General features: G+C 42.9%; 2 protein-coding genes and 1 pseudogene across 4 annotated transcripts; 1 reads left to right on the top strand and 2 right to left on the bottom strand.

Annotated features, from left to right (window-relative positions):
• Positions 1–188: 188 nt before the first annotated feature.
• LOC311116209 (magnesium transporter MRS2 homolog, mitochondrial-like) lies at positions 189–13,565 on the bottom strand (the record flags this gene model as incomplete). Of its 2 annotated transcripts, XM_084157388.1 has the most annotated exons (11): positions 189–2,051; positions 2,272–2,385; positions 2,594–2,711; positions 7,477–7,629; positions 7,976–8,092; positions 8,562–8,692; positions 11,675–11,851; positions 12,074–12,186; positions 12,370–12,406; positions 12,705–12,769; positions 12,891–13,565. In XM_084157388.1, 11 exons carry the CDS (start codon positions 13,078–13,080, stop codon positions 1,983–1,985), a joined length of 1,284 nt encoding a protein of 427 aa, XP_084013514.1. In that variant the 3' UTR covers positions 189–1,982. The 2 variants fall into 2 exon arrangements, with proteins under 2 accessions (XP_084013514.1, XP_084013515.1); XM_084157389.1 differs by lacking the exons at positions 189–2,051; positions 2,272–2,385; positions 2,594–2,711 and adding an exon at positions 5,776–6,366 and having other exon boundaries at positions 12,891–13,080.
• Positions 9,747–11,139, bottom strand: LOC311117997 (cyclic AMP-responsive element-binding protein 3-like; annotated as a pseudogene). Its single transcript has one exon. The product of its transcript is annotated as a cyclic AMP-responsive element-binding protein 3-like (transcript).
• Positions 13,566–13,751: 186 nt separating the features above from the next.
• On the top strand, positions 13,752–20,167 carry LOC311116198 (lipid scramblase CLPTM1L-like). The gene is made up of 17 exons (XM_084157387.1): positions 13,752–14,255; positions 14,468–14,559; positions 14,781–14,961; positions 15,090–15,229; positions 15,470–15,548; positions 15,669–15,786; positions 15,895–15,989; positions 16,079–16,163; positions 16,526–16,629; positions 16,881–16,946; positions 17,147–17,197; positions 17,294–17,376; positions 17,476–17,510; positions 18,066–18,121; positions 18,211–18,255; positions 18,516–18,631; positions 19,040–20,167. Exons 1-17 carry the CDS (start codon positions 13,998–14,000, stop codon positions 19,116–19,118), a joined length of 1,683 nt encoding a protein of 560 aa, XP_084013513.1. The 5' UTR covers positions 13,752–13,997; the 3' UTR covers positions 19,119–20,167.
• The last annotated feature ends 2,315 nt before the right edge of the window (positions 20,168–22,482 follow it).

Genomic DNA, 22,482 nt, shown 5'->3' with positions numbered 1-22,482 from the left:
CCGCTGTCACATTATCTGTTTAGATCAGGGTTACCCAAACTCGGTCCTGGGGCCCCCACCGGGTGCACGTTTTGGTTTTTGCCCTAGCACTACACAGCTGATTCAAATAATCAAAGCTTAATGATGAGTTGGTTATTTGAATCAGCTGTGTGTAGAGCTAACGCAAAAACCAAAACGTGGACCCAGGTTTGGTTTAGACCAACAAATAAAGGTCCAATCATGTACTATGGAAGGTCAATTGTATAATGTATGCAAAGCTGTAATGAGGAGTAGTAAAGCAGAGAATGAAGGAATCTGCATGATTAGGGCTCTTTCTGGATTCATCTTTCCTCTCATCCTCTCTCCTCGAATTCTCAAAACACATTGGAGAAGGTCTGAGTGGAGGGATCTTGGACCTTCTCCTTCAATACGGTTGAGAAGGAAGCGAGGCGAGAGGATGTGAGGAATTTCAGAAAGACAATTTAAGATACAACCTAGCTAATACTTTCAGCAGGTAATCTGACTGGAGATGTTCTTTTTTGATTCTTCTGATGAGTGATGTTGGGCTGATGTTGTTGAGTAAAAGTATTCACCCCCACCGACTGACATTATGGTTCATGTCAATTCTGTGGACATTACAATATTAAGTGCTGTAGTTGATGAGTATACAATAATAAGACAAACATTTCTCGACTTGCACACATCTACATAACACATTATAAACATTCATAAAACCACTAGTGTAGACCCACAATGCCTGCCAACATCCCACATGACACTATATTTCCAGAATTTGTATTAAATATTTCACATATGGACATATTGGCTATTTTACCCTCCATTCGACTCTTAATGATAAAGGTGTACGGTATCACATTGAGACATCATTAGAAGATATGTTCCTTCTTTATGCAGGAGTAGGCCTATTGAAAGACAGTTGTGACAAACAGCATGGCAGGGATCATGTTGTGAATGATACAACTAATAAATACATACTACATTACTGTATGTGACTGGCACATACAAACCTGAGTTACAATATATGACCAAAGGTATGTGGACACCTGCTCGTCGAACATCTCATTCCAAAATCATGGGCATTAATATGGAGTTGGTCCGCCCTTTGCTGCTATAACAGCCTCCACTCCTCTGGCGACGAGTTTACACCACTCCAGGCTCGGCCATGGAAACCCATTTCATGAAGCTACCGAACAGTTCTTGTGCTGACGTTGCTTCCAGAGGCAGTTTGGAACTCGGTAGTGAGTTTTGCAATTTTTACGTGCTTCAGCACTCAGTGGTCCAGTTATGTGAGTTTGTGTAGCCTAGCACTTCGTGGTTGAGACGTTGTTGTGGTTGAGCCAGTTGACCGGGGATGCTCCAGCAGGGCAGACATTTCACAAACTGACTTGTTGGGAAGTTGGCATCCTATGACGGTGCCACGTTAAAAGTCACTGAGCTCTTCAGTAAGGCCATTCTACTTCCAATGTTTGTCTGTGGAGATTGCATGGGTGTGTGCTCGATGTTATACACTTGTCAGCAATGGGTGTGGCTGAAGTAGCCGAATCTACTAATTTGAAGAGCTGTCCACATACTTTTGTATATATGGTGTATCTTTGGTTTTAGTTCTTTCAAAGTTTGAGATTTTTCAGTACTCAATACCTTTATTTATTAGCTGTATAGTCAGGGAAAACCTTTTGTGAACAGTAGTATTGTGGGGGATTGGGACCATGTTTTTGGACAGTAGAAATTGGTGCAGTATCCTTGAATACAGCTGGAGGTATACTGTGTGCTAGCTAATAATATATCCATGATAATAAATACATGAACACTGCTTACAACAGTTTTAAAAAGACATTGATAAAAAACATTGATACTGAGATTATGAAGGGGGGAAAAAGCACTCCTCTGCAATTACTTTTTAATGAGAGGAAAATCACACTGTAGTATGAAAACAGTCAAACAGTCCAGATTCCTCAGCAGAGAGGTGGTGCAACAAGGAACTATCATCTTAGTCCACTCTTCACCTCTGCTCCTTTTGAGTTTATTTGGTTTCTCTTCCAAACTGTTGGGATCTAGGGAGGAGAAAGAGGGTTTTTATAACAACACAAGTCATGGAAATCATCAGAACAATCTCAAGACAAAACACTGAGCTAAGCATGATCAAGAAGTCAGCCACATATGCAGTACCCAGGGACTGGTATTGACAATTAGTGAGCTATACACGTTACACACTAGTATGCATCAGATACTCATTCCTATCCAAATAAATCATGAAATGAACAATTCAATTACCTGTGGTGGGACGGTAGGCTCCAGGTGTCGACCAAGGAACGAGAGCAGTCTCCTCCAGATTAGTCCACTACCCAGGAACATGAAGCCTGTCACCAGCCAGAACACCTTGGGGTCCTGGGGGAACAAACACGACACCATAGATATAACACTTGATAGAACAGAGTTATATCTCTATGGACCACACACTGAGCCAGTCATCCTTCACCTCAGGTTAATCTGCCATTCAGCAATATTACATTGCTGCCAGGTTAACAAACTCAATGTTAAATTGTCTCGTGTAATTTAAAAGATTAAAGCTTTATCATCAACGCATATCATTGACCTCCTCAAACGTGGATTCCAAGTTCATCCCGAAGGCGACGCCCATCAGGCCAAATAGGGAGAGTGAGAAGGTCCCCATGGTGAGCTGCAGGTTCAGACGCATCATCACGTTCCGGTGACTGGGTGTGCCATGGCCCATGGGGACAGAGGGAAATGTATGGTGACAAACCAGGCCTGACTAACAGAGCTGTTCAAGCCAATTAACAGGAGAAAAGGAAAACACCATGTTCAGCAGTTGGAAAAATAGGCTAGTTCCCCTGATAGCATTAAATGCAGCTAAGAACAGCAAATGACATCAGGACAAATTAAGTCTACCAAAAGCCAGTTAAATCAGCAATACAGATCATTCTGCCAGCATATTTTGTATGGGCGCAGCATGATGATTACACTATATCAGAGATGCTTAACTGGCGGCCCCCCTTTTGTAGGCCTGCGGCTCAATTTTGGGGGGGGAGAGTCTCAACTTACTGTTGAGAGTTACAATATTAGAATACACAAGGTGCAAATTCGATATTTGGTAGTGCAATCAGCAGTTTCTCTTGTTATGTCAGTCACTGACAGTCACTCAATTAGCCCATATCAGCTAACATTTTTTAGATTGGTAAGTTAGTCTAGCGGCCAGCTATCTACACAAAATTCCACTTAGGGCCCCCAAAAGAGTAGGGCCGGCTCTGACTGCATGTGTGTGTATGTAGAATTGCAGGAAATTTGCTGTAAAACTGCAATATTTTCTCTATGCTGGATGGCAAAATGTGTAAAATTGCAGGAAATTAACTCTAAAACATATTTTTCCCCCTCTGCTGTCAAGAGGGGGGCCGCTAAAATGTTTTGCTCGCAAGGAGGGAGGGCCCCCAAAAGACTAGGCCCGGCTCTGACTGCATGTGTGGGTATGGAGGTGGGTACGCAGACCCGCGAGTCACTGCAACCCCTCATGATGAATTCAGATTTTTTTGTGGCCCCCACCCCCATCAAAGTTGCCCATTCCCTGCACTATACATAATCTGCGTCCCAAATACCACTCTATTCCAAGGGTTCGCACATAAAAAATGTAATAAATATTACTTACAACAACAGGTTAAACACATTTTGGCCAAGGAATCCGTGAAATACACAACCGGTTAAAAGTTTTAGAACACCTACTCATTCAAAGGTTTTTCTTTATTTTTACTATTTTCCACATTGTAGAATAATAGTGAAGACATCAAAACTATGAAATAACACATATGGAATCATGTTGTAACCAAAAAAAAGTGTTCAACAAATCTAATTATATTTGAAATTCTTCAAATAGCCACCCTTTGCCTTGATGACTGCTTTGCACACTCTTGGCATTCTCTCAACCAGCTTCACCTGGAACGCTTTTCCAACTGTCTTGAAGGAGTTCCCACATACAGTGAAGGAAAAAAGTATTTGATCCCCTGCTGATTTTGTACGTTTGCCCACTGACAAAGAAATGATCAGTCTATAATTTTAATGGTAGATTTATTTGAACAGTGAGACAGAATAACAACAAAAAAATCCAGAAAAACACATGTCAAAAATGTTATAAATTGATTTGCATTTTAATGAGGGAAATAAGTATTTGACCCCCTCTCAATCAGAAAGATTTCTGGCTCCCAGGTGTCTTTTATACAGGTAACGAGCTGAGATTAGGAACACACTCTTAAAGGGAGTGCTCCTAATCTCAGTTTGTTACCTGTATAAAAGACACCTGTCCACAGAAGCAATCAATCAATCAGATTCCAAACTCTCCACCATGCCCAAGACCAAAGAGCTCTCCAGGGATGTCAGGGACAAGATTGTAGACCTACACAAGGCTGGAATGGGCTACAAGACCATCGCCAAGCAGCTTGGTGAGAAGGTGACAACAGTTGGTGCGATTATTCGCAAATGGAAGAAACACAAAAGATCTGTCAATCTCCCTCGGCCTGGGGCTCCATGCAAGATCTCACCTCGTGGAGTTGCAATGATCATGAGAACGGTGAGGAATCAGCCCATAACTACACAGGAGGATCTTGTCAATGATCTCAAGGCAGCTGGGACCATAGTCACCAAGAAAACAATTGGTAACACACTACGCCGTGAAGGACTGAAATCCTGCAGCGCCCGCAAGGTCCCCCTGCTCAAGAAGGCACATATACAGGCCCGTCTGAAGTTTGCCAATGAACATCTGAATGATTCAGAGGAGAACTGGGTGGAAGTGTTGTGGTCAGATGAGACAAAAATCGAGCTCTTTGGCATCAACTCAACTCGCCGTGTTTGGAGGAGGAGGAATGCTGCCTTTGAACCCAAGAACACCATCCCCACCGTCAAACATGGAGGTGGAAACATTATGCTTTGGGGGTGTTTTTCTGCTAAGGGGACAGGACAACTTCACCGCATCAAAGGGACGATGGACGGGGCCATGTACCGTCAAATCTTGGGTGAGAACCTCCTTCCCTCAGCCAGGGCATTGAAAATGGGTCGTGGATGGGTATTCCAGCATGACAATGACCCAAAACACACGGCCAAGTCAACAAAGGAGTGGCTCAAGATGAACCACATTAAGGTCCTGGAGTGGCCTAGCCAGTCTCCAGACCTTAATCCCATAGAAAATCTGTGGAGGTAGCTGAAGGTTCGAGTTGTCAAACGTCAGCCTCGAAACCTTAATGACTTGGAGAAAATCTGCAAAGAGGAGTGGGACAAAATCCCTCCTGAGATGTGTGCAAACCTGGTGGCCAACTACAAGAAACGTCTGACCTCTGTGATTGCCAACAAGGGTTTTGCCACCAAGTACTAAGTCATGTTTTGCAGAGGGGTCAAATACTTATTTCCCTCATTAAAATGCAAATCAATTTATAACATTTTTGACATGCGTTTTTCTGGATTTTTGTTGTTGTTATTCTGTCTCTCACTGTTCAAATAAATCTACCATTAAAATTATAGACTGATCATGTCTTTGTCAGTGGGCAAACGTACAAAATCAGCAGGGGATCAAATACTTTTTTCCCTCACTGTATGCTGAGCACTTGTTGACTGCTTTTCCTTCACTCTGCGGTCCGACTCATCCCAAACCATCTCATTTTGGTTGAGGTCGGGGGATTGTGGAGGCCAGGTCATCTGATGCAGCACTCCATCACTCTCCTTCTTGGTAAAATAGCACTTCGACAGCCTGGAGGTGTGTTGGGTCATTGTCCTGTTGAAAAACAAATCATAGTCCCACTAAGCCCAAACCAGATGGGATGGTGTATCGCTACAGAATGCTGTGGTAGCCATGCTGGTTAAGTGTGCCTTGAATTCTAAATAAATCACAGACAGTGTCACCAGCAAAGCACCCCCACACCATAACACCTCCTCCTCCATGCTTTACAGTGGGAAATACACATGCAGAGATGATCCGTTCACCCACACCACGTCTCACAAAGACACGGCGATTGGAACCAAAAATCGCCAATTTGGACTCCAGACCAAAGGACACATTTCCACCGGTCTAATGTCCATTGCTCATGTTTCTTGGCCCAAGCAAGTCTCTTTTTTATTATTGGTGTCCTTTAGTAGTGGTTTCTTTGCAGCAATTCGACCATGAAGGCCTGATTCACACAGTCCCCTCTGAACAGTTGATGTTGAGATGTGTCTGTTACTTGAACTCTGTGAAGCATTTATTTGGGCTGCAATTTCTGAGGCTGGTAACTAATGAATTTATCCTCTACAGCAGAGGTAACTCTGGGTCTTCCATTCCTGTGGCGGTCCTCATGAGAGCCAGTTTCATCATAGCGCTTTTTTTTGCGACTGCACCTGAAGAAACGTTAAAAGTTATTGACATTTTGACTGACCTTCATGTCTTAAAGTAATGATGGACTGTCGTTTCTCTTTGCTTATTTGAGCTGTTCTTGCCATAATATGGACTTGGTCTTTTACCAAATAGGGCTATCTTCTGTATACCCCCCTACCTTGTCACAACACAACTGATTGGCTCAAACGCATTAAGAAGGAAAGAAATCCCACAAATTAACTTTTAAGAAGGCACACCTGTTAATTCCAGGTGACTACCTCATGAAGCTGGTTGAGAGAATGCCAGAGTGTGCAAAGCTGTCATCAAAGCAAAGGGTGGCTATTTGAAGAATCTCAAATATAAAATATATTTTGATTTGTTTAACACTTTTTTGGTTACTACATGATTCCATGTGTTATTTCATAGTTTTGACGTCTTCACTATTATTCTACAATGTAGAAAATTGTAAAAATAAAGAGTAGGTGTTCTAAAACTTTTGACCGATATTGTAAGTTTAGTGTGTAATACAAGAAAATGTAATATTATTAATCTACAATTTTTGTTCTTAACCCTGAGCAACATGGGCCTGGGAGGCTCACAAGGATATTGGTGTCCACAGTACTCCACCAATTATACATTTGGAGCTCAATACGTCTTGTTTTCCCCAAATGCACTAATTTAAGCTTTAAAACGTCAACGTTTTCTCTCTGCCTCGTGGAAAAACATATACAATTGCAGGACATTAGTGTTAAAGCTGCAACAACAAAAAATATCTCTGCCCTGTGACAAAATGTGCAGAATTACAGGAAATTAGCTTGAAAACGGCTAAATGTTCTTTCCGATGCCTATAGACGGGCCTTTAAAATGTTCCTTCCCAGGGCCTGAGACGTGGTTCGTCCGGCCATGCGCTGCCGAAGTCAAAGTAAAACTCCTTGTATGCTATTTTTATCTCACTCTAGTTGTTTTCTGATTATGAGGGGTCCCTGATGAATTTGCTATCACAAAAGGGGTCCTCGGCCCTATTCCCTACATAATGGACTACTTTTGAGACATATGGGTCCTGGTCAAAAGTACTGCACTATATAGGGAATAGGGTGCGATTTGGGATGCAGACCGGGTTTAGTCATCAATACCTGTCCAGGTTGATGAAGATAACACTCTCAGAGTCGTCTATCAGGCCCTTGAGCTCCCTGGTCGTGTTGCCCAGCTCCTCAGCCTGCATGAAGTAGTTCTCCAGGAGAAGCTCCATCTCCTCAGCATGATCAATGCCCAGACTGCTCTCCTCACTGCCTCCAGAGACACACACAACAACAAGAGAGACCAATAAAGACTTCATCCAACAACTCTTAAGAAAAAAAAGAAGACTTTATTAATCCATACAAGAGAGAAATGTGTCTTCTGCTGTACCAACCCCTCACATACACACATTAGGTTGTAGAGGCTGGACCAGAGGCCAGCCACAGTGCAGCGCCCAATGAGCAGTTCAGAGGGTTTAGCTAAAGGTTGGCCCCTGACAGCAACCCTCCCGTTGTCAGCTCACTCCCGGCATAATGAAAAACGTGTACAATGAACACAAATAATCTCATTAAGTACCATGTGTCTACAAAATATGCATGTTGCCATTTCACCTACAACACACGTGGATCCGTCCACTTGGTGACACAAAGCTCCTCGATCATCTCCTCTTCGTCTAGGATCTTCAACAGACTGTCCTTGAAGACCTTGATGTCTGTCTCCAGCTCTGACAGGCTGGGCAGAAAACACAGGTAGGGTTGAACAATTCTGGTAACTTTCCCCAAAATTCCCAGAAATCCTGGTTGGAAGACTCCCAAATCGGGATGGAGAAAGTTCATGAGATTGACTACACAGAGCCAAACCAGCCACACCTTCTAGTACAGGATGTCTAGATCCATACAACAGCCCTGGCCCAATTATGACCATAGGTGTCAATCTTTTCTACACCTACAATACATTTTAGTCATTTAGCAGATGCTCTTATCCAGAGCAACTTACAGGAGCAATTAGGGTTAAGTGCCTTGCTCAATGGAACTCAATGGATTTTTCACCTAGTCGGCTCGGGGATTCGAACCAGCAACCTTTCAGTTACTGGCCCAACGCCCGTAACATAGGATCTGCCTTGATAAGATAAATCAAACGTTACACGCAAAAACGGGAATGCTGGTTATCATGATGTGACTGTCAGTGCTTTTCCACTCACTTCTTGCGGTTCTGAAGAAGTATATGCAGTTTGCTGCGATCTGCAGAGAGTAGTTTAGGATCCACAAGAGACTCTAGAATGTCCAGGATGACAGGGTGAACCTCATTCAGCCGAGCCTGAAGGATGTTTACCTTTACAGAAACAAAGACATATACATGCATAAACAAATACCAGTTGGACATGCCATCACATATTACATCATATACCCCAATCCATTTAGAATTGCCGGTTAACACTTTTTTTGGATAGTCCCAAGTAGATGGTTTGTAGATGTTCAATAACTGTCAACAACATATCAACTAACTATTTTACATTTAAGTCATTTAGCAGACGCTCTTATCCAGAGCGACTTACAAATTGGTGCATTCAACTTAGGGTAGCCAGTGGGACAACCACAACCACCACTGGGTTCACCTCTCCACATGACAGACTTGAAAGGTGTCCAGAGGTTTACAGGGGTAAAAACAGGTCTTGAGTGTGAACCACTGGATAAAGGACTGAAACAGCTCCCAAAAAGGTCTAAACTAGTGAAAAATGGTTCAGCCACTGTCTCCTGAAAATGGGGATTAATTACAGAGCACTATGTCATATTTAAATTTGTCCCAAAACCAAAAGAAAGCACGAATACCCTTGTTACAAGGGAAATACATTATTTAGTTCTTTACACAAAATCTGCAATGGCCAAATGTCCTGCAATGGCTAAAGCAATGTATAAAGATCAACAGTTTTGATCCAGCATCATGAGAATACATTTTCACTATGGATGCTGACTGAAAACTACCAGAGAAGTTAACTATACACTATGAAAGGAACTGGTAATTCGCTAGCAAGGTACATAGCAACACCTACTGGAGATGCGCCACACAGGTGGACAGAATTGACTGTTGTCAGTTTTGTTTTTCAATAGAGAATTCAGGTTTTAAAAAGTCTTCAGCAATCATGAGGTCAACACATTACTACTCACTTTCATAGCGCTTTCCCCCCCTTGATGAGAGGGCGATGATAATGCATAACAATGGAAATCTCAGTAGTCCATTCTAGCACTTGAACAAGGCATTAGAACAAAGTGCTCCAAGAGGAACAGTAGTATCACGAGGAGAAGGAACAGGTAGAGACAGAGGATACTGGAATAACAAAACGTCCCAATACCCTTTTCTCTTCATCCACCAAGTTTCAATGAACACTATCAATAATGACTGAAACCTTTGATTAACCCTCTCCCTCCATTAGTTAGTTCATTCACCACCGGCTCTTCTGTTTACATCTCGTCCGAGCGGTGTTGCTGTATAATGATGGATGTTGGCTTCCTGTCGATCCAGTTCTCCTTGGTCCCTGGAACCTCATAGGCCACAGGCGTTCCCACTGGATCCCTCCTGCAGGCCCCCAGCCCCGGGTTCGGCCCCCTGGCTTCAGCTTGGCCTGTCCAGGATTGGGGAAGTCTGCAGACGAGTTGCTGTTGAACTCACTCTCAGAATCAGACTGCTCCACCTTCTGGTAGTCTGGTGTGTGGTTCTGGCCGCCAGTGAACACGGCCATGGTGTTCTCTACCTTGGCCACTAGGAGGAAACTGAGAGGGGGAGGCTCAGCGTCATCCACTTCCTCCCCAGGCTCAGAGTAAGCCAGGGGTAGAGGGTCTGGGGTGTCATCAACAGCAACAGAGCGCAGGGTCCTGGAGACAACAGAGGAGGGGGTGTATATCTCCTTCTGTCCAGGGCTGCGGCCAAATGGGTTGACAGAGGGGAAGATGATCAGGCAGAAAGACGGCAGGAACACCATGACACAGGTGCTGGTGGTGGTTGTCTTCATGGTAGACATCTTCATCATGGACTGTAGTTTCCTCAGCTGCTCTATCAGAGACATGTTTTGTTTCTGCAGCAGTTGGACCTTCTTCTGCAGATCCTGGTTGTGAGCAGTGCAGATGGAAACCCTGTTCTCCAGGCCGTCCACGTACACCTTATTCTTCTTCCTACTCTCCTGGGCTGACTGCTTGTTTCGGATCTTCCTCCTCACCCTCTTCAGTGTCCTCTCCTCAGTCTTAGTAAGAGGCATGCAAGACGGTATGGTTGCTCCTTCTTTAGCAAGAAGTCTCTTTTCCTCATCAGTCAGGACGATCTCCTTGAACTGGAACAGATCCGCTTTGTTGTCCTGTGTAGAGTCCTCTATGGAGAGAGTGCAGGGTAGTTCTTCACTGGAATAATCCTGTTCCATTTCCATCCCCTCACTGTCCAGGTCATCCAGATCAATAAAGACATCCATGTCAGGCTTCTCTGCCCTCATGCTCTGGAGAGCATCCATGTCCTCTCCCTGGAACAGAGAGTAGCTGTGGTCTGTCTGCACGTTCAGGGCCTCAGTGTTCTCAGCCTGGAGCAATCAAGGGATTGTTGGAGTACCCTGGGCTGGGCGCAGGGTCACTGTCACTCCCCTGGGAGCTGGGGCAGGCCAGGAAGTTCTGGCCGACCATGCCGCCAGTGCTGCTGTCGTCAGAGATGTCGCTATCGTTGCCCAGTGGAGAGTGGGAGAGACAGGAGGTGGCCATGTTGTTTTCTCCCTCAAGCAAGCTGGACAGGAAGTCCTCCGTCTATCCACTAACCCTTATCCTGAGGTACTGACCTGTTGCACCCTGTACAACCACTGATCATTATTTGACTCTGCTGTTAATCTATGAACGTTTGAACATCTTGAAGAACAATCTGGCCTTAATGGCCATGTACTCTTATAATCTCCACCCGTCACAGCCAGAAGAGGACTGGACACCCCTCAGAGCCTGGTTCCTCTCTAGGTTTCTTCCTAGGTTCCTGCCTTTCTAGGGAGTTTTTCCTAGCCACCGTGCCTCTACATCTGCATTGCTTGCTGTTTGGGGTTTTAGGCTAGGTCTCTGTACATGTACTTTGTGGCATCTGCTGATGTAAAAAGGGCTTTATAAATAAATGTGATTGATCCGAACGCTAAACTCAACCCTTACCCTGACCCTAGCAAGCAGTTGCTTATCAACAGATAGTTTGTTGATAGTATAACCATGTGTAGATCATCTACATGGAACAATCCAAATAAAGTGTGAACAATTGTTGTGATAAATGAATAGTAAATGAGTGATTGAGTAGCGTGTGTCTTACCCTATGCTGCAGAATAGCTTCAAGGGCTCTGAACTCAAATGGCAGTGAATGAGTGGCCATAGCTCCATGATCCCCGTTCAACTGTGGAGCCAACTCCAGGACCAGCCATCTCTCCAATGCCAGACCTCGGAAATCCAACACCAACAGGCTATTGGGGGTCACTACTGCCTTCAAGGCCTGAAGACACAAGAACAGATAGACTCGGTTCAGGTGCAAAAACAAGTTAAGGTTGGTCACCTGTCTTTTCTAGTGTGCAATTTTTTACTTAATTTTTTCATTCTCTAAAAGTTAGAGGATAATTTGAGGCTAGCTGTCACGAAAGGTGACAAACGCAACAGTTTGGCTAACAGTACCTTCAGCATAACGATGTAACACGAAACAAAAACAGTACGTAGCTACCTCCATGCGAATGATGATGTTGTTGTTCCTAGCGTTGATGCTGGTGAGGTGTTGGAACCTGAGGTCTCTGGCCTGCAGACTCAGCTCTTGATACAGCTCCAGCTTTTTCTTCTCTGAGATAGGAATCAGATCAGGGGTCAGAGGTCAGACTCAAAACGTATAGGAAGGACAAATAACTTGTCAGTAACAAAGTACAATAAACAATTGCATTTGATGTAGTGCTTGTGAGAACAGAAAACTAAAGAAAAACAAATAATGGGCAAACTAATGAGGCCAATAGATGTTCCATTACTTACCAAACGAGGTTACATTCCCATCTTTGTCAAATTTCATCTATGACAAAAAAGCACAGTTGTAGCTACAGCCAGTATCTTGCTGTATAGCTTCTAGGTACATTCCACACGCTCCCTCAGGTGAACAATATAGACAGTCACAATTGAAATGACACATTGGTTTACTTTTCTTGCATTTTGCAGAAGCAACCTTTTTGTAGAATGTTGGCATTGTCAATGTTGATAAACATTTGAACAAAAGTGATCATATCCCATATACTGCCGACAGACAAAACATTTTGGAGAGAATAACAATTTCAAATTGGATATGATTGACACAACCAAAACTTCTCACTTACCACAACAAAAGCAGGAGCCACACTGGAGAGGGACGCCTCAGTTACTCTATGGCGAATGAAATATGCTGCCAATTAAACAAAATAATAATCCATTAGCCAACAACAACATGTGTGTTGCAGCTAGGTCTAGCCACCTAGGGCTCCTTCAATCACAGACCATAACAGTAAAAATATAACAGTACCTACCAGACGGACATGATTGCAACAGTGTTGCTTTCCCTCTAGTCACCGGCAGATGCTTGGAGAGTTGGCACTTTAAAGGTGATCTGGAACAACTCACTGTTCTGCAGGTCAAACAGCAGGTGAGGACCCTGAATTTAATTTCCAGAGATCTCCGAAGACCACCCATCGCGAACGACTTGAAACAAGCTTCCATTGCTTTGTTCACCACCACAACATTTTAGCAAAGTGTCCTTAGTTATTTAGCTACTTAGCTAGTCCAGCCAGCTGATCAGTTGCATCCGGAACTGAATAACTAACATAGGCTAGGTAACGTTAGTTAGTGAATTGATCACCTGGCTACGTAGTACTGGACAAAGCCAGTGGTTTGTTCTGCAAAATCATGCAACCGTTGCGAGCACATTTATTTAACTAACGTTACCTAGTTAGCACGCAAACAAGGCGCTAGCTAGCAAGTTAGCTAACTGCTAACAAACTTTTATGCTGCTAACAGGAGACTAGTTCGTGCTTCTAGAACGAACTTCTCAACCTGCCGTACAGTCGCAAAAAGAGCCAGGTGTGAGTAAAATAGCAAATAATAGTAGGCTTACAGCTGGTATAGCTGAATCCAAGAAACGTTATTCCTCCTTCAGACAGGGGTATCTAGCTCTGTGCAACTACAACCAGCAGGCATCGCGGTGTTTTGGCGTTACAGTAACACGTGCATGACCCTGAACTAGAGGTTGAATCCATTTCAACCAATGAAGTTCTTCAAAGAAAGAAAATCCTACTTGAGATTTCCGTTAATGTTCACAGTCAAAGAAACAAAACATTTTCCAATTTATCCACGAAATTTCATTTCCCTATGATGAAGAGATAAATTAAATTGAGGGGCTGTGTTTTCACATTGTATTTCACATGACGTAGAACGAGGAGGCGTTATCATGGCGTCTTCAGCGTCAATGCCACTGAACAATCTGCGTCTTCCAGAGCTGCCTGGCTACAGTTCTGGGTTGCTGGAAGGTGCATTTGCGGCATGATGCGCCTGATTTGAGAAATTGTATATTTTCTGATGATATCATTGACCATTGGTGACGCACTTTTATGGAACTATACCGTTCGCTTTAGCTGTCAATGTCCACTATTCGTTTTTGTCGTTTTTTAATTATTTTTACATTTCATACCAGTATGTTCCCTTCGTGCTATTCAAAGCCGACGAGTTCAAAGGACCAATTCAAAAGGACTTCTCTGACAAAGATATTACTAGGAGTGTTCGTCGTGTATATGTCACACACCTGCTGGGTGATCTATGGCTTCGTATACACCAAGCCTTGTGAGAGAGGTAAAGGAGACTGCATTTCTTCCTACCTTGCAGAAAGACCCCGTCTCCAGGTAATTAGTGGCCTTGGTCTTACACATACTGCAGTGAAAACCTAGATGTAGGGTAGGTTTTTAGTACAATTAATCATCTTTAGCTATTGTATTTGGTCAGAGAATTCATGCATCACAATTTGATTAGTGACCATGGTGCACAAGAAGTGTCTTTCATGGCCCATAAAGATCAATTGAATTGAATCTATGAGAAGTCTCATTTATTTTAACAGCTCAGCATTTTCTCCAGTTTGAGGCCTGACGACAGTGAACTCAACCTCATCATCCAGATAGATGACTTTGACATACATTCTAATTTTGAAAGGTAGGCCGAAGTCCCATTTAAATCTGCAGTCATGTGGCATAGAAATAGCATGTCACTTTTAGTCACGTTCCCTATAAAGATAAGGTTATGATTGTAGCCCAAATGGCACCCTTTTCCCTATGGTCCCTGGTCAAAAGTAGTGCACTATATAGACAATATGGTGTCATTTGGGACAGAAGCCGATATCTCTCACCTGTCACCATTGCTTTTCTTGATTCAAGGGTGGTGAATGTATCCCTGCCACTGGCAACACGTAACAACGGGACTCTGCACACATTGGTTTATGTACACAAGTTTGGAGTGTCTCCCTTGCAGGATAACCGGCAGGTCCATCATGTTGCCCAGCTCAGCACCTACATGCTGTCCAAAGGAAATCTCAGCTCTGCTAAAAAGGTCCTCAAAGTAAGACAACAAAACAATTCCTCTGTCTATGTTTCAGTCTGGACTGGGAAAATATCAGCTTTAACTGCTCTGTTTGGTTGACCCATTTGATTCTCTTTCATGGCTTGTCCTGTTCTTGCGTTTCTCAGAAACATGCTGTCACTGCTCCTCGAGTTGTAGACAGACCCATCTCTCACTGGAGGTCCCGTCTAACCCTAAACATGATGTCAGAGGACTTCACCTTCAACAGAGGGACCTTGCCAAGTGATGTCCGGCGCTACATGAGAGTGTAAGTCTCTCATATAAAATGTTTGTATTGTGTGAGTGTGGTGACGTCCGGCACTACATGAGAGTGTAAGTCTCTCATATAAAATGTTTGTATTGTGTGAGTGTGTTTATTTGGGGAGTGGGTGTGCACTATTAGACCTAAACTTATAGCACAGCATCACTCACATTATGCAGAGCTAGCTACAGAGATGGTGAGAAATATTGATGTTTTGTATCTCAGATATTTTGTCTCGTGTTTTAGATTTCAGGATGAGAACAGGATGGTATATCTCCCATTTTTACACATTGATGAACTCAGCGTCAGGGTAAAGGATATGATGGTGAGATGTTACTCTTCTTGTAAAATATATTACAGTTATAAATACTAATTTCAAGAACATTAAAACATACCTCAAAAAGAGGACTTGGAGGATACTTGTTTTTACAATGTGTGTTTGTAGGAGATTAACGGCTCCACAACCAAACTACCTCTTACAATATCCTACGAAGGCCTATCGCTGAGGCAATTCCGTTTCTGGATCCACATGCAGGATGTAATGTTTTCACTGAAACATTTTGGTTAGTTTATTACTTTAGTCCTGAACTTTAACCCTCCTTTTAAACTACTGAGATACTGTACGTTTGTCAACTTCTTGTAAAATAACTTTTTTGCTTCATTTATTACAGGGTTCACTGAGGTGAATATAGATGAAATCAAAGGTGTTCTTGTGGACAACAACTTGTACCTGTTAGCATTGACTACCCTGGTGACTGCATTCCATGTAAGTGATTTTCTATTAGAATACATTAATTCTATCACAAAGATCATGTCATCCATCTACACTTTTCATTTATGTGTCTAATTTTTCAGTTCATATTTGAATTACTGGCCTTTAAAAATGACATAAGCTTTTGGAGGAAGAAGAAAAACATGGTGGGCATGTCTCGAAAAGCAGGTAAGAGTGAGGGAGGGGTAAAATACATCTTTATAATAATGCATTTCATGTTCTTATTTATGCATCTAAGTTTTCATGCCAATTTCCTAACTGAGTTAGGGAAGATGAGGTGTAAGGCTTGATATGCGTTCCAAATGGCACCCTATTCCCTTTATAGTGCACTGCATAGGAAATAGGGTACCATTTGGGACAGATCTTTGGTCTTTGTGGGGATTTGGGTATCATTACCATACAGATAGTTATCCAAGCAGGGCCTCTGGATAATCCCACCATCCGCCCACGAACACTAATCTACTGATCTACTCCCATCTACCTCAGAACTAACCCAGCTCTATCTGTTTCTCTATGCTGTTCTGTTCCAGTGCTGTGGAGATGCTTTAGCACCATAGTGATTTTCCTGAAAATGCTGGAGGAACGAAGCAGCTTGCTAGTTCTAATTCCTGTTGGAATAGGAATCATAATTGAGGTATCTGCCACGAATCAGCAGTTTGGAAAGGATTTAGAATATCAATAAAAATAATCAATGCTTTTTGGTGCTTTTTGCCAACCATAGCCGGGGATGGCAGAAGGTTCAGTGTTGCCTGCCTGCTGTTCTTAATGTATAGTAGTAGTTTATATTGTACATGGCAGAACTTTATAAGACAACCCACTGGTTAGTGAGGTTTGAGACATGAATGTCTTACCAGAGCTCATGAATTCCTTCTTCTCCCCCTATAGGTATGGAAGGTCAAAAAGGTTTCTAAAATACAGCTACAGTGGAGAACCTCTAGGTCTATAGTTCATGTAAGTATTTAAAAATGTATATAAATGGTTTATTCATAATGGTTTATTCACGTTGCATTCATGGAGGGCCAATGAGTGTATGTTGGTTTTAATTAAGAATCTGTTATAGAAAAAATATATAGAAATAAATTGATCTGTGTAAAAAACAGTTGTGTAAACTCTGAATTATTCCTTTATTCCTTGAAACTGGTTGTCTTCAGGTTGGTAAATTTGATGAATCAGAGAGAAAGACTACACAACATGACACACAGGTAAGTGCAGAATTAGTTGTATGTTTGGTTCCTCTTAACACTAATACAATAAATCAAGCAGACAAGTATTTTCTAATGCAGCGCTCCCTTTTCTAGGCAATGAAATGCCTGTCTTATTTAGTGTACCCTCTGTCTATTAGTGGATCCATATTCTCTCTGGTATACCTGAGGTATAAAAGGTAAGACAATTCTGGAATTTAATTGTATTTAAAATATAAATAAATAGGTTTGAGGACATTTATCATCAACGTATCTAATATTCACATGTATTTTGACAGCTACTATTCATGGTTAATCAACAGCCTTGTCAGTGGTAAGTTTACACAAACTCTATCAAGCCTCCTTGGGGGTTATGTTTTGAATATAATATCAATTTATTACACATATTTTATATAGATCTTTAACACTAGCCTGGTCAAGCAGACTGAACGCTGCACTCACTATTTGTTTCACTGTGAAGTGAAACAGAATGTGAGCTATCGAGATATCAGGCTGGTTTCACAAGGCTACTTTTTCACAGCCAATGTTTTTTATTAGCAGCTACAGATGTAGGATCTTAATTTGATCACTATTTTGTTGCTGAGAATTTTCCTACACCGCGCAAAATGCAGATAAGCTTCATGATTTACATAAATTCACTGAAAACCCTCACTAACACACGGTTATATTAACATTATTGCACTTTTCATGTAGTCTACCTTTGGCCAGCTAATAGCCTAACCACCGATCAAGCAACATGGACTAAATGTTCAAATCCTGTTGCTGCAGGATTATTTTGCTGTGACAATATAGGTCAAATTAAGATCCTACATTTTGTATTAGTGTGTAATATCAATATTTCCAACTGAAACTGGGCTTCCTCCTGCAGGGATTTATGCTTTTGGATTCCTCTCTATGGCTCCTCAGCTGTTCATTAACTTCAAGGTTTGTCCTACTTGAAATTTAGAGCATAATGGGCCCTGAGTAAAATGTTATATTTTGACACAATTCTTCAAATTTTCTTTCTTCTTCAGTTGAAGTCCGTGGGCCATTTGCAATGGAACGTATTGATGTATAAAGTGAGTAGCAACAGTAAACGTTTTATGGTATATATTGTTTTATAGCTGATTAACAGCTGCTTACCTAAAGTCAATCTAGTGTCATCAAGTTCTCGGTTCTTCTTCACATTGACACTGTGGATGCATCTGAAATGGCCCTCTATTCCATAGTGCACCCTGTGGACCATGGTCAAAAGTAGTGCACTATGTAGGGAATAGGATGTCGTTGGGGGTTCATTCAGAGTTAGAATAAAACACTCATGTGCCTTTCTTCTCTTCAGGCAGTCAATACATTTGTCAACGATGCCTTCGCCTGTGTCTTCAGCACACACCCATCCAACCAGCTGGGCTGCTTCAGGGATGAGATTCTGTTTCTTGTCTACCTTTACCAGAGGAGGTGGGTGGGACATGGTGGCAGCAGGTAGCCTGGAGGTTAAGAGCGTTGGGCCAGTAACCGAAAGGTCACTGGTTTGAATCTCCGAGCCGACTAGGTGAAACATCTGTCGATGTGCCCTTGAGCAAGGCACTTAACCCTAATTGCTCATGTAAGTTGCTCTGGATAAGATCGTCTGCTAAATGACTACAATTTTTATTTATTTAGTCCGGGTAGTCATGATTAGCTGTTCAGGAGTCTTATGGCTTGGGGGTAGAAGCTGTTAAGAAGCCTTTTGGACCTAGACTTGGCGCTCAGGTACCGCTTGCCGTGCGGTAGCAGAGAGAACAGTCTATGACTAGGGTGGCTGGAGTCTTTGACAATATGTGATCTCATTCATTTACTTATCTATCTGCCCCCCACCCCCTCTAGGCTTTACTCAACAAACAAGACCAGATGTCGTGAGTATGGATCATGCCACCACAACCACAGGAAACTCAAAGCCCAATGATGACTGAGGTTAACACCAGAAAACAGAGTTGAATGAAGGAAACATACCTGCACATGGTGGGGTTGTAAACAGCATGGGAGAATCTCTGAGGGTGCAGCGGGTTATTATAAGCCTTTAGGAAAGTTTATCATTAGTTTTGTAAGTAGAGAATACAGCTTATTTTCTGTCAACCCTGTGTTGTTCATCATTAACCACTGATATTTCCATGTGTTATGACTGACTGTATGTAGCCTACTGAAGCATGAACCTTGGTTTATTTTTAGTGATACATATTAATACTGCATTGTTGGGTTTGGAGCTTGCAAGAAAGGCATTTCACTGTACTTGTGGACATGACATTAAAACTTGAAACAGGAAGCTACCCCTCGGCTTGCCTGCACTGCTCCATAATACCAGTATGTAGCCTACTGAAGCATAAAGCTACCCCTCGCCCTGCCTGCACTGCTCCATAATACCAGATATAACCAGTATGTAGACTACTGAAACAGGAAGCTACCCCTCGCCCTGCCTGCACTGCTCCATATTGTCCACAAGGAGGCGGTGTTGTCAGCTCCTTGCTGTACGGTTTTCTGCTTGTTCTTTCAGTCTGCTACTTTCTGTTTGAGAATAGTACATGGACAGATGGGTACTAAAAGGGGGAAATAGAAACATGTACAAAATATGGAGTAACATGAAGTACAGTGAACTCCTGATAAATTCAATGGCTTTGGACTGTAATATGTGAGAGCTAACTGGAACATGCACATATCCTGTATGTATCCATGATGTATTTGAAATGGGACTATTGAGCTACAATGCACTAATGGAGTTTTTGCACTTCTACAATGCGCACTTATCAGGAATCAACTGTACTTTTAAATAATGAAGATACTGTAAGGTCTTTAAAAAATGTAGGAAGGCTAGCGTGATGTTTTTGAATCACATTTGTCTACTAGGGTTTAGGAAATGCCTTTCCTCTTTGATTAAATTATTACAATTAAATGATTTACCTGTATCTCTGCTGCATTGTCATGACTGAACATTAAAAGCCAGCTTGTTAACCAGCATGACCCTTGGCTGGAATCTGAAGTAACTTAAGATACCAGGATGGACTTCTGTTTCCAACTAAATGAAACCTTACGACAATATTTAATAATATTAATACATGTCTTCTATAGCGCTTTTCTGAAACGCAAAGGTGATTATATTTTATTCTAGCAACAAGTTAAGTTACTAGTCCTTACAGAGACAAACTTACAAACAAATTATATCTTGAGTTCAGTTGGCTTCAGTTGGAGTGGAGTTTGTCTGATTGGTGTGATTCACAGTTCTTCATTTGAAATTTGTGTGTATGCTCAATTTCTACTGATAATAAAACAAGTAGCCCCACTGTTTCACAATGACACAGAGTAGGCTGTGAATCATCTGTTATCATGACTGCTGTATATTCCACCTCAGTACAACAAACTGTACGAGGCTATAAACAAGCAGGAAACCTTGCAACCGGAGGCTGCTTTTCTTGTTGCCGGTGACTTCAATTCTGAGTCACTAAGATACGTGATGCCCAACTTCTACCAACACGTCTCCTTCGCCACTAGGGGCGATAAAGTCCTAGATCACTGTTACTCAACCCACAAGCAAGCATACAGGGCCCTCCCTCGTCACCCCTTCAGCAAATCAGGTCACGACTCTATATTCCTGCTTCCAAACAGAAGCTCAAACAGGAAGTACCTATGATACGCTCCGTAGCTAAATGGTCCACCGAAGCAGAGGCTATGCTGCAGGACTGCTCTGCTAGCACTGACTGGAATATGTTCAGGGACTCCACCGATAGCATCTCTGAGCTAACCACCTTCATCAGAAAATGCATCACCGACATTGTCCCCACAGTGAAGGTTCGCTGCTTTCCCAATGAAAAGCCCTGGACTAACACAGAGGTACCCGCTAAGCTAAACGACAGAGTTACCACTCACAGGGCTATCACAGTTAACCCTGAGGCTACACCTGAGGACAGGAACAAGTACAAGAAGTCCCACTACGACCTCCGCATAGCCATCATACAGGCAAAAAGACAATATATGAACAAGGTGGCATCCTATTACACAGGCCTCGACGCTCAACGCATGTGGCAGTGCCTACAGTCCATTGCTGATTACAAAGGAAGACCTAGCCATGATCTGCTCAACGAGCCATGCATGAGGACCCCTGCCGTCCCAGAGGACTTGGTGATCTCGCTCTGAGGCCGACTCTAGTACGTTTTTCTTCGCAAGGCTGCGTGGCTGGACGGTATTCTAGGGCATGTTCTCACAGCATGCGCAGATCAGCAGCCAGGCATCTTCACGGTCATTTTTAACCTCTCCTTGTCCCAGTATGTAATCTGCACGTCTTAAGCTGACCAACATCATTCCGGTTCCCAAGAACTCTAAGGCTACATGCCACAATGACTACCGACCCGTAGCATTCACATCTGTAATCATGAAGTGCTTTGAAAGGCTGGTCATGGCACACATCAACTCAATCATCCCAAACACCCTAGACCCACTCCAATTTGCATACCGCCACAACAGATTTACAGACGATGCAATCTCAATTGCACTCCACACTGCCCTCTCCCACCTGGACAAGAGGAATACCTATGTGAGAATGCTGTTCATCAACTACAGCTCAGCGTTCAACACCATAGTGCCATCCAAGTTTGTTACCAAGCTCGGGACCCTGGGACTGAACAACTTCCTCTACAACTGGATCCTGGACTTTCTGACGACCGACCCCAAGTGGTGAGAGTAGAAAACAACACCTATGCCACGCTGACCCTCAACACGGGGGCCCCTCAGGGGTGTGTGATTAGCCCCCTCCTGTACAGTCGGCTGGAGATCACTCTGTCATGCTGATTGAGTTAGAATAACAGACTGGAAGCTTTAAAAGGAGGGTGGTGCTTGAAATCATTGTTCTTCCTCTGTTAACCATGGTTACCTGCAAGGAAACACATGCCGTCATCATTGCTATGCACAAAAAGGGCTTCACAGGCAAGGATATTGCTGCTAGTAAGATTGCACCTAAATCAATCATTTATCGGATTATCAAGAACTTCAAGGAGAGAGGTTCAATTGTTGTGAAGAAGGTGTCAGGGTGCCCAAGAAAGTCCAGCAAGCGCCAGGACCGTCTCCTAAAGTTGATTCAGCTGCGGGATCGGGGCACCACCTGTGCAGAGCTTGCTCAGGAATAGCAGCAGGCAGGTGTGAGTGCATCTGCACGCACAGTGAGGCGAAGACTTTTGGAGGATGGCCTGGTGTCAAGAAGGGCAGCAAAGAAGCCACTTCTCTCCAGGAAAAACATCAGGGACAGACTGATATTCTACAAAAGGTACAGGGATTGGATTGCTGAG

The sequence above is a fragment of the Coregonus lavaretus genome (assembly GCF_964263955.1).
Source record: "Coregonus lavaretus genome assembly, chromosome: 3".
Taxonomy (NCBI): Eukaryota; Metazoa; Chordata; class Actinopteri; order Salmoniformes; family Salmonidae; genus Coregonus; species Coregonus lavaretus.
Note: the sequence above shows the minus strand (reverse complement) of the source record. Positions and strands in the feature narration are given on the sequence as shown.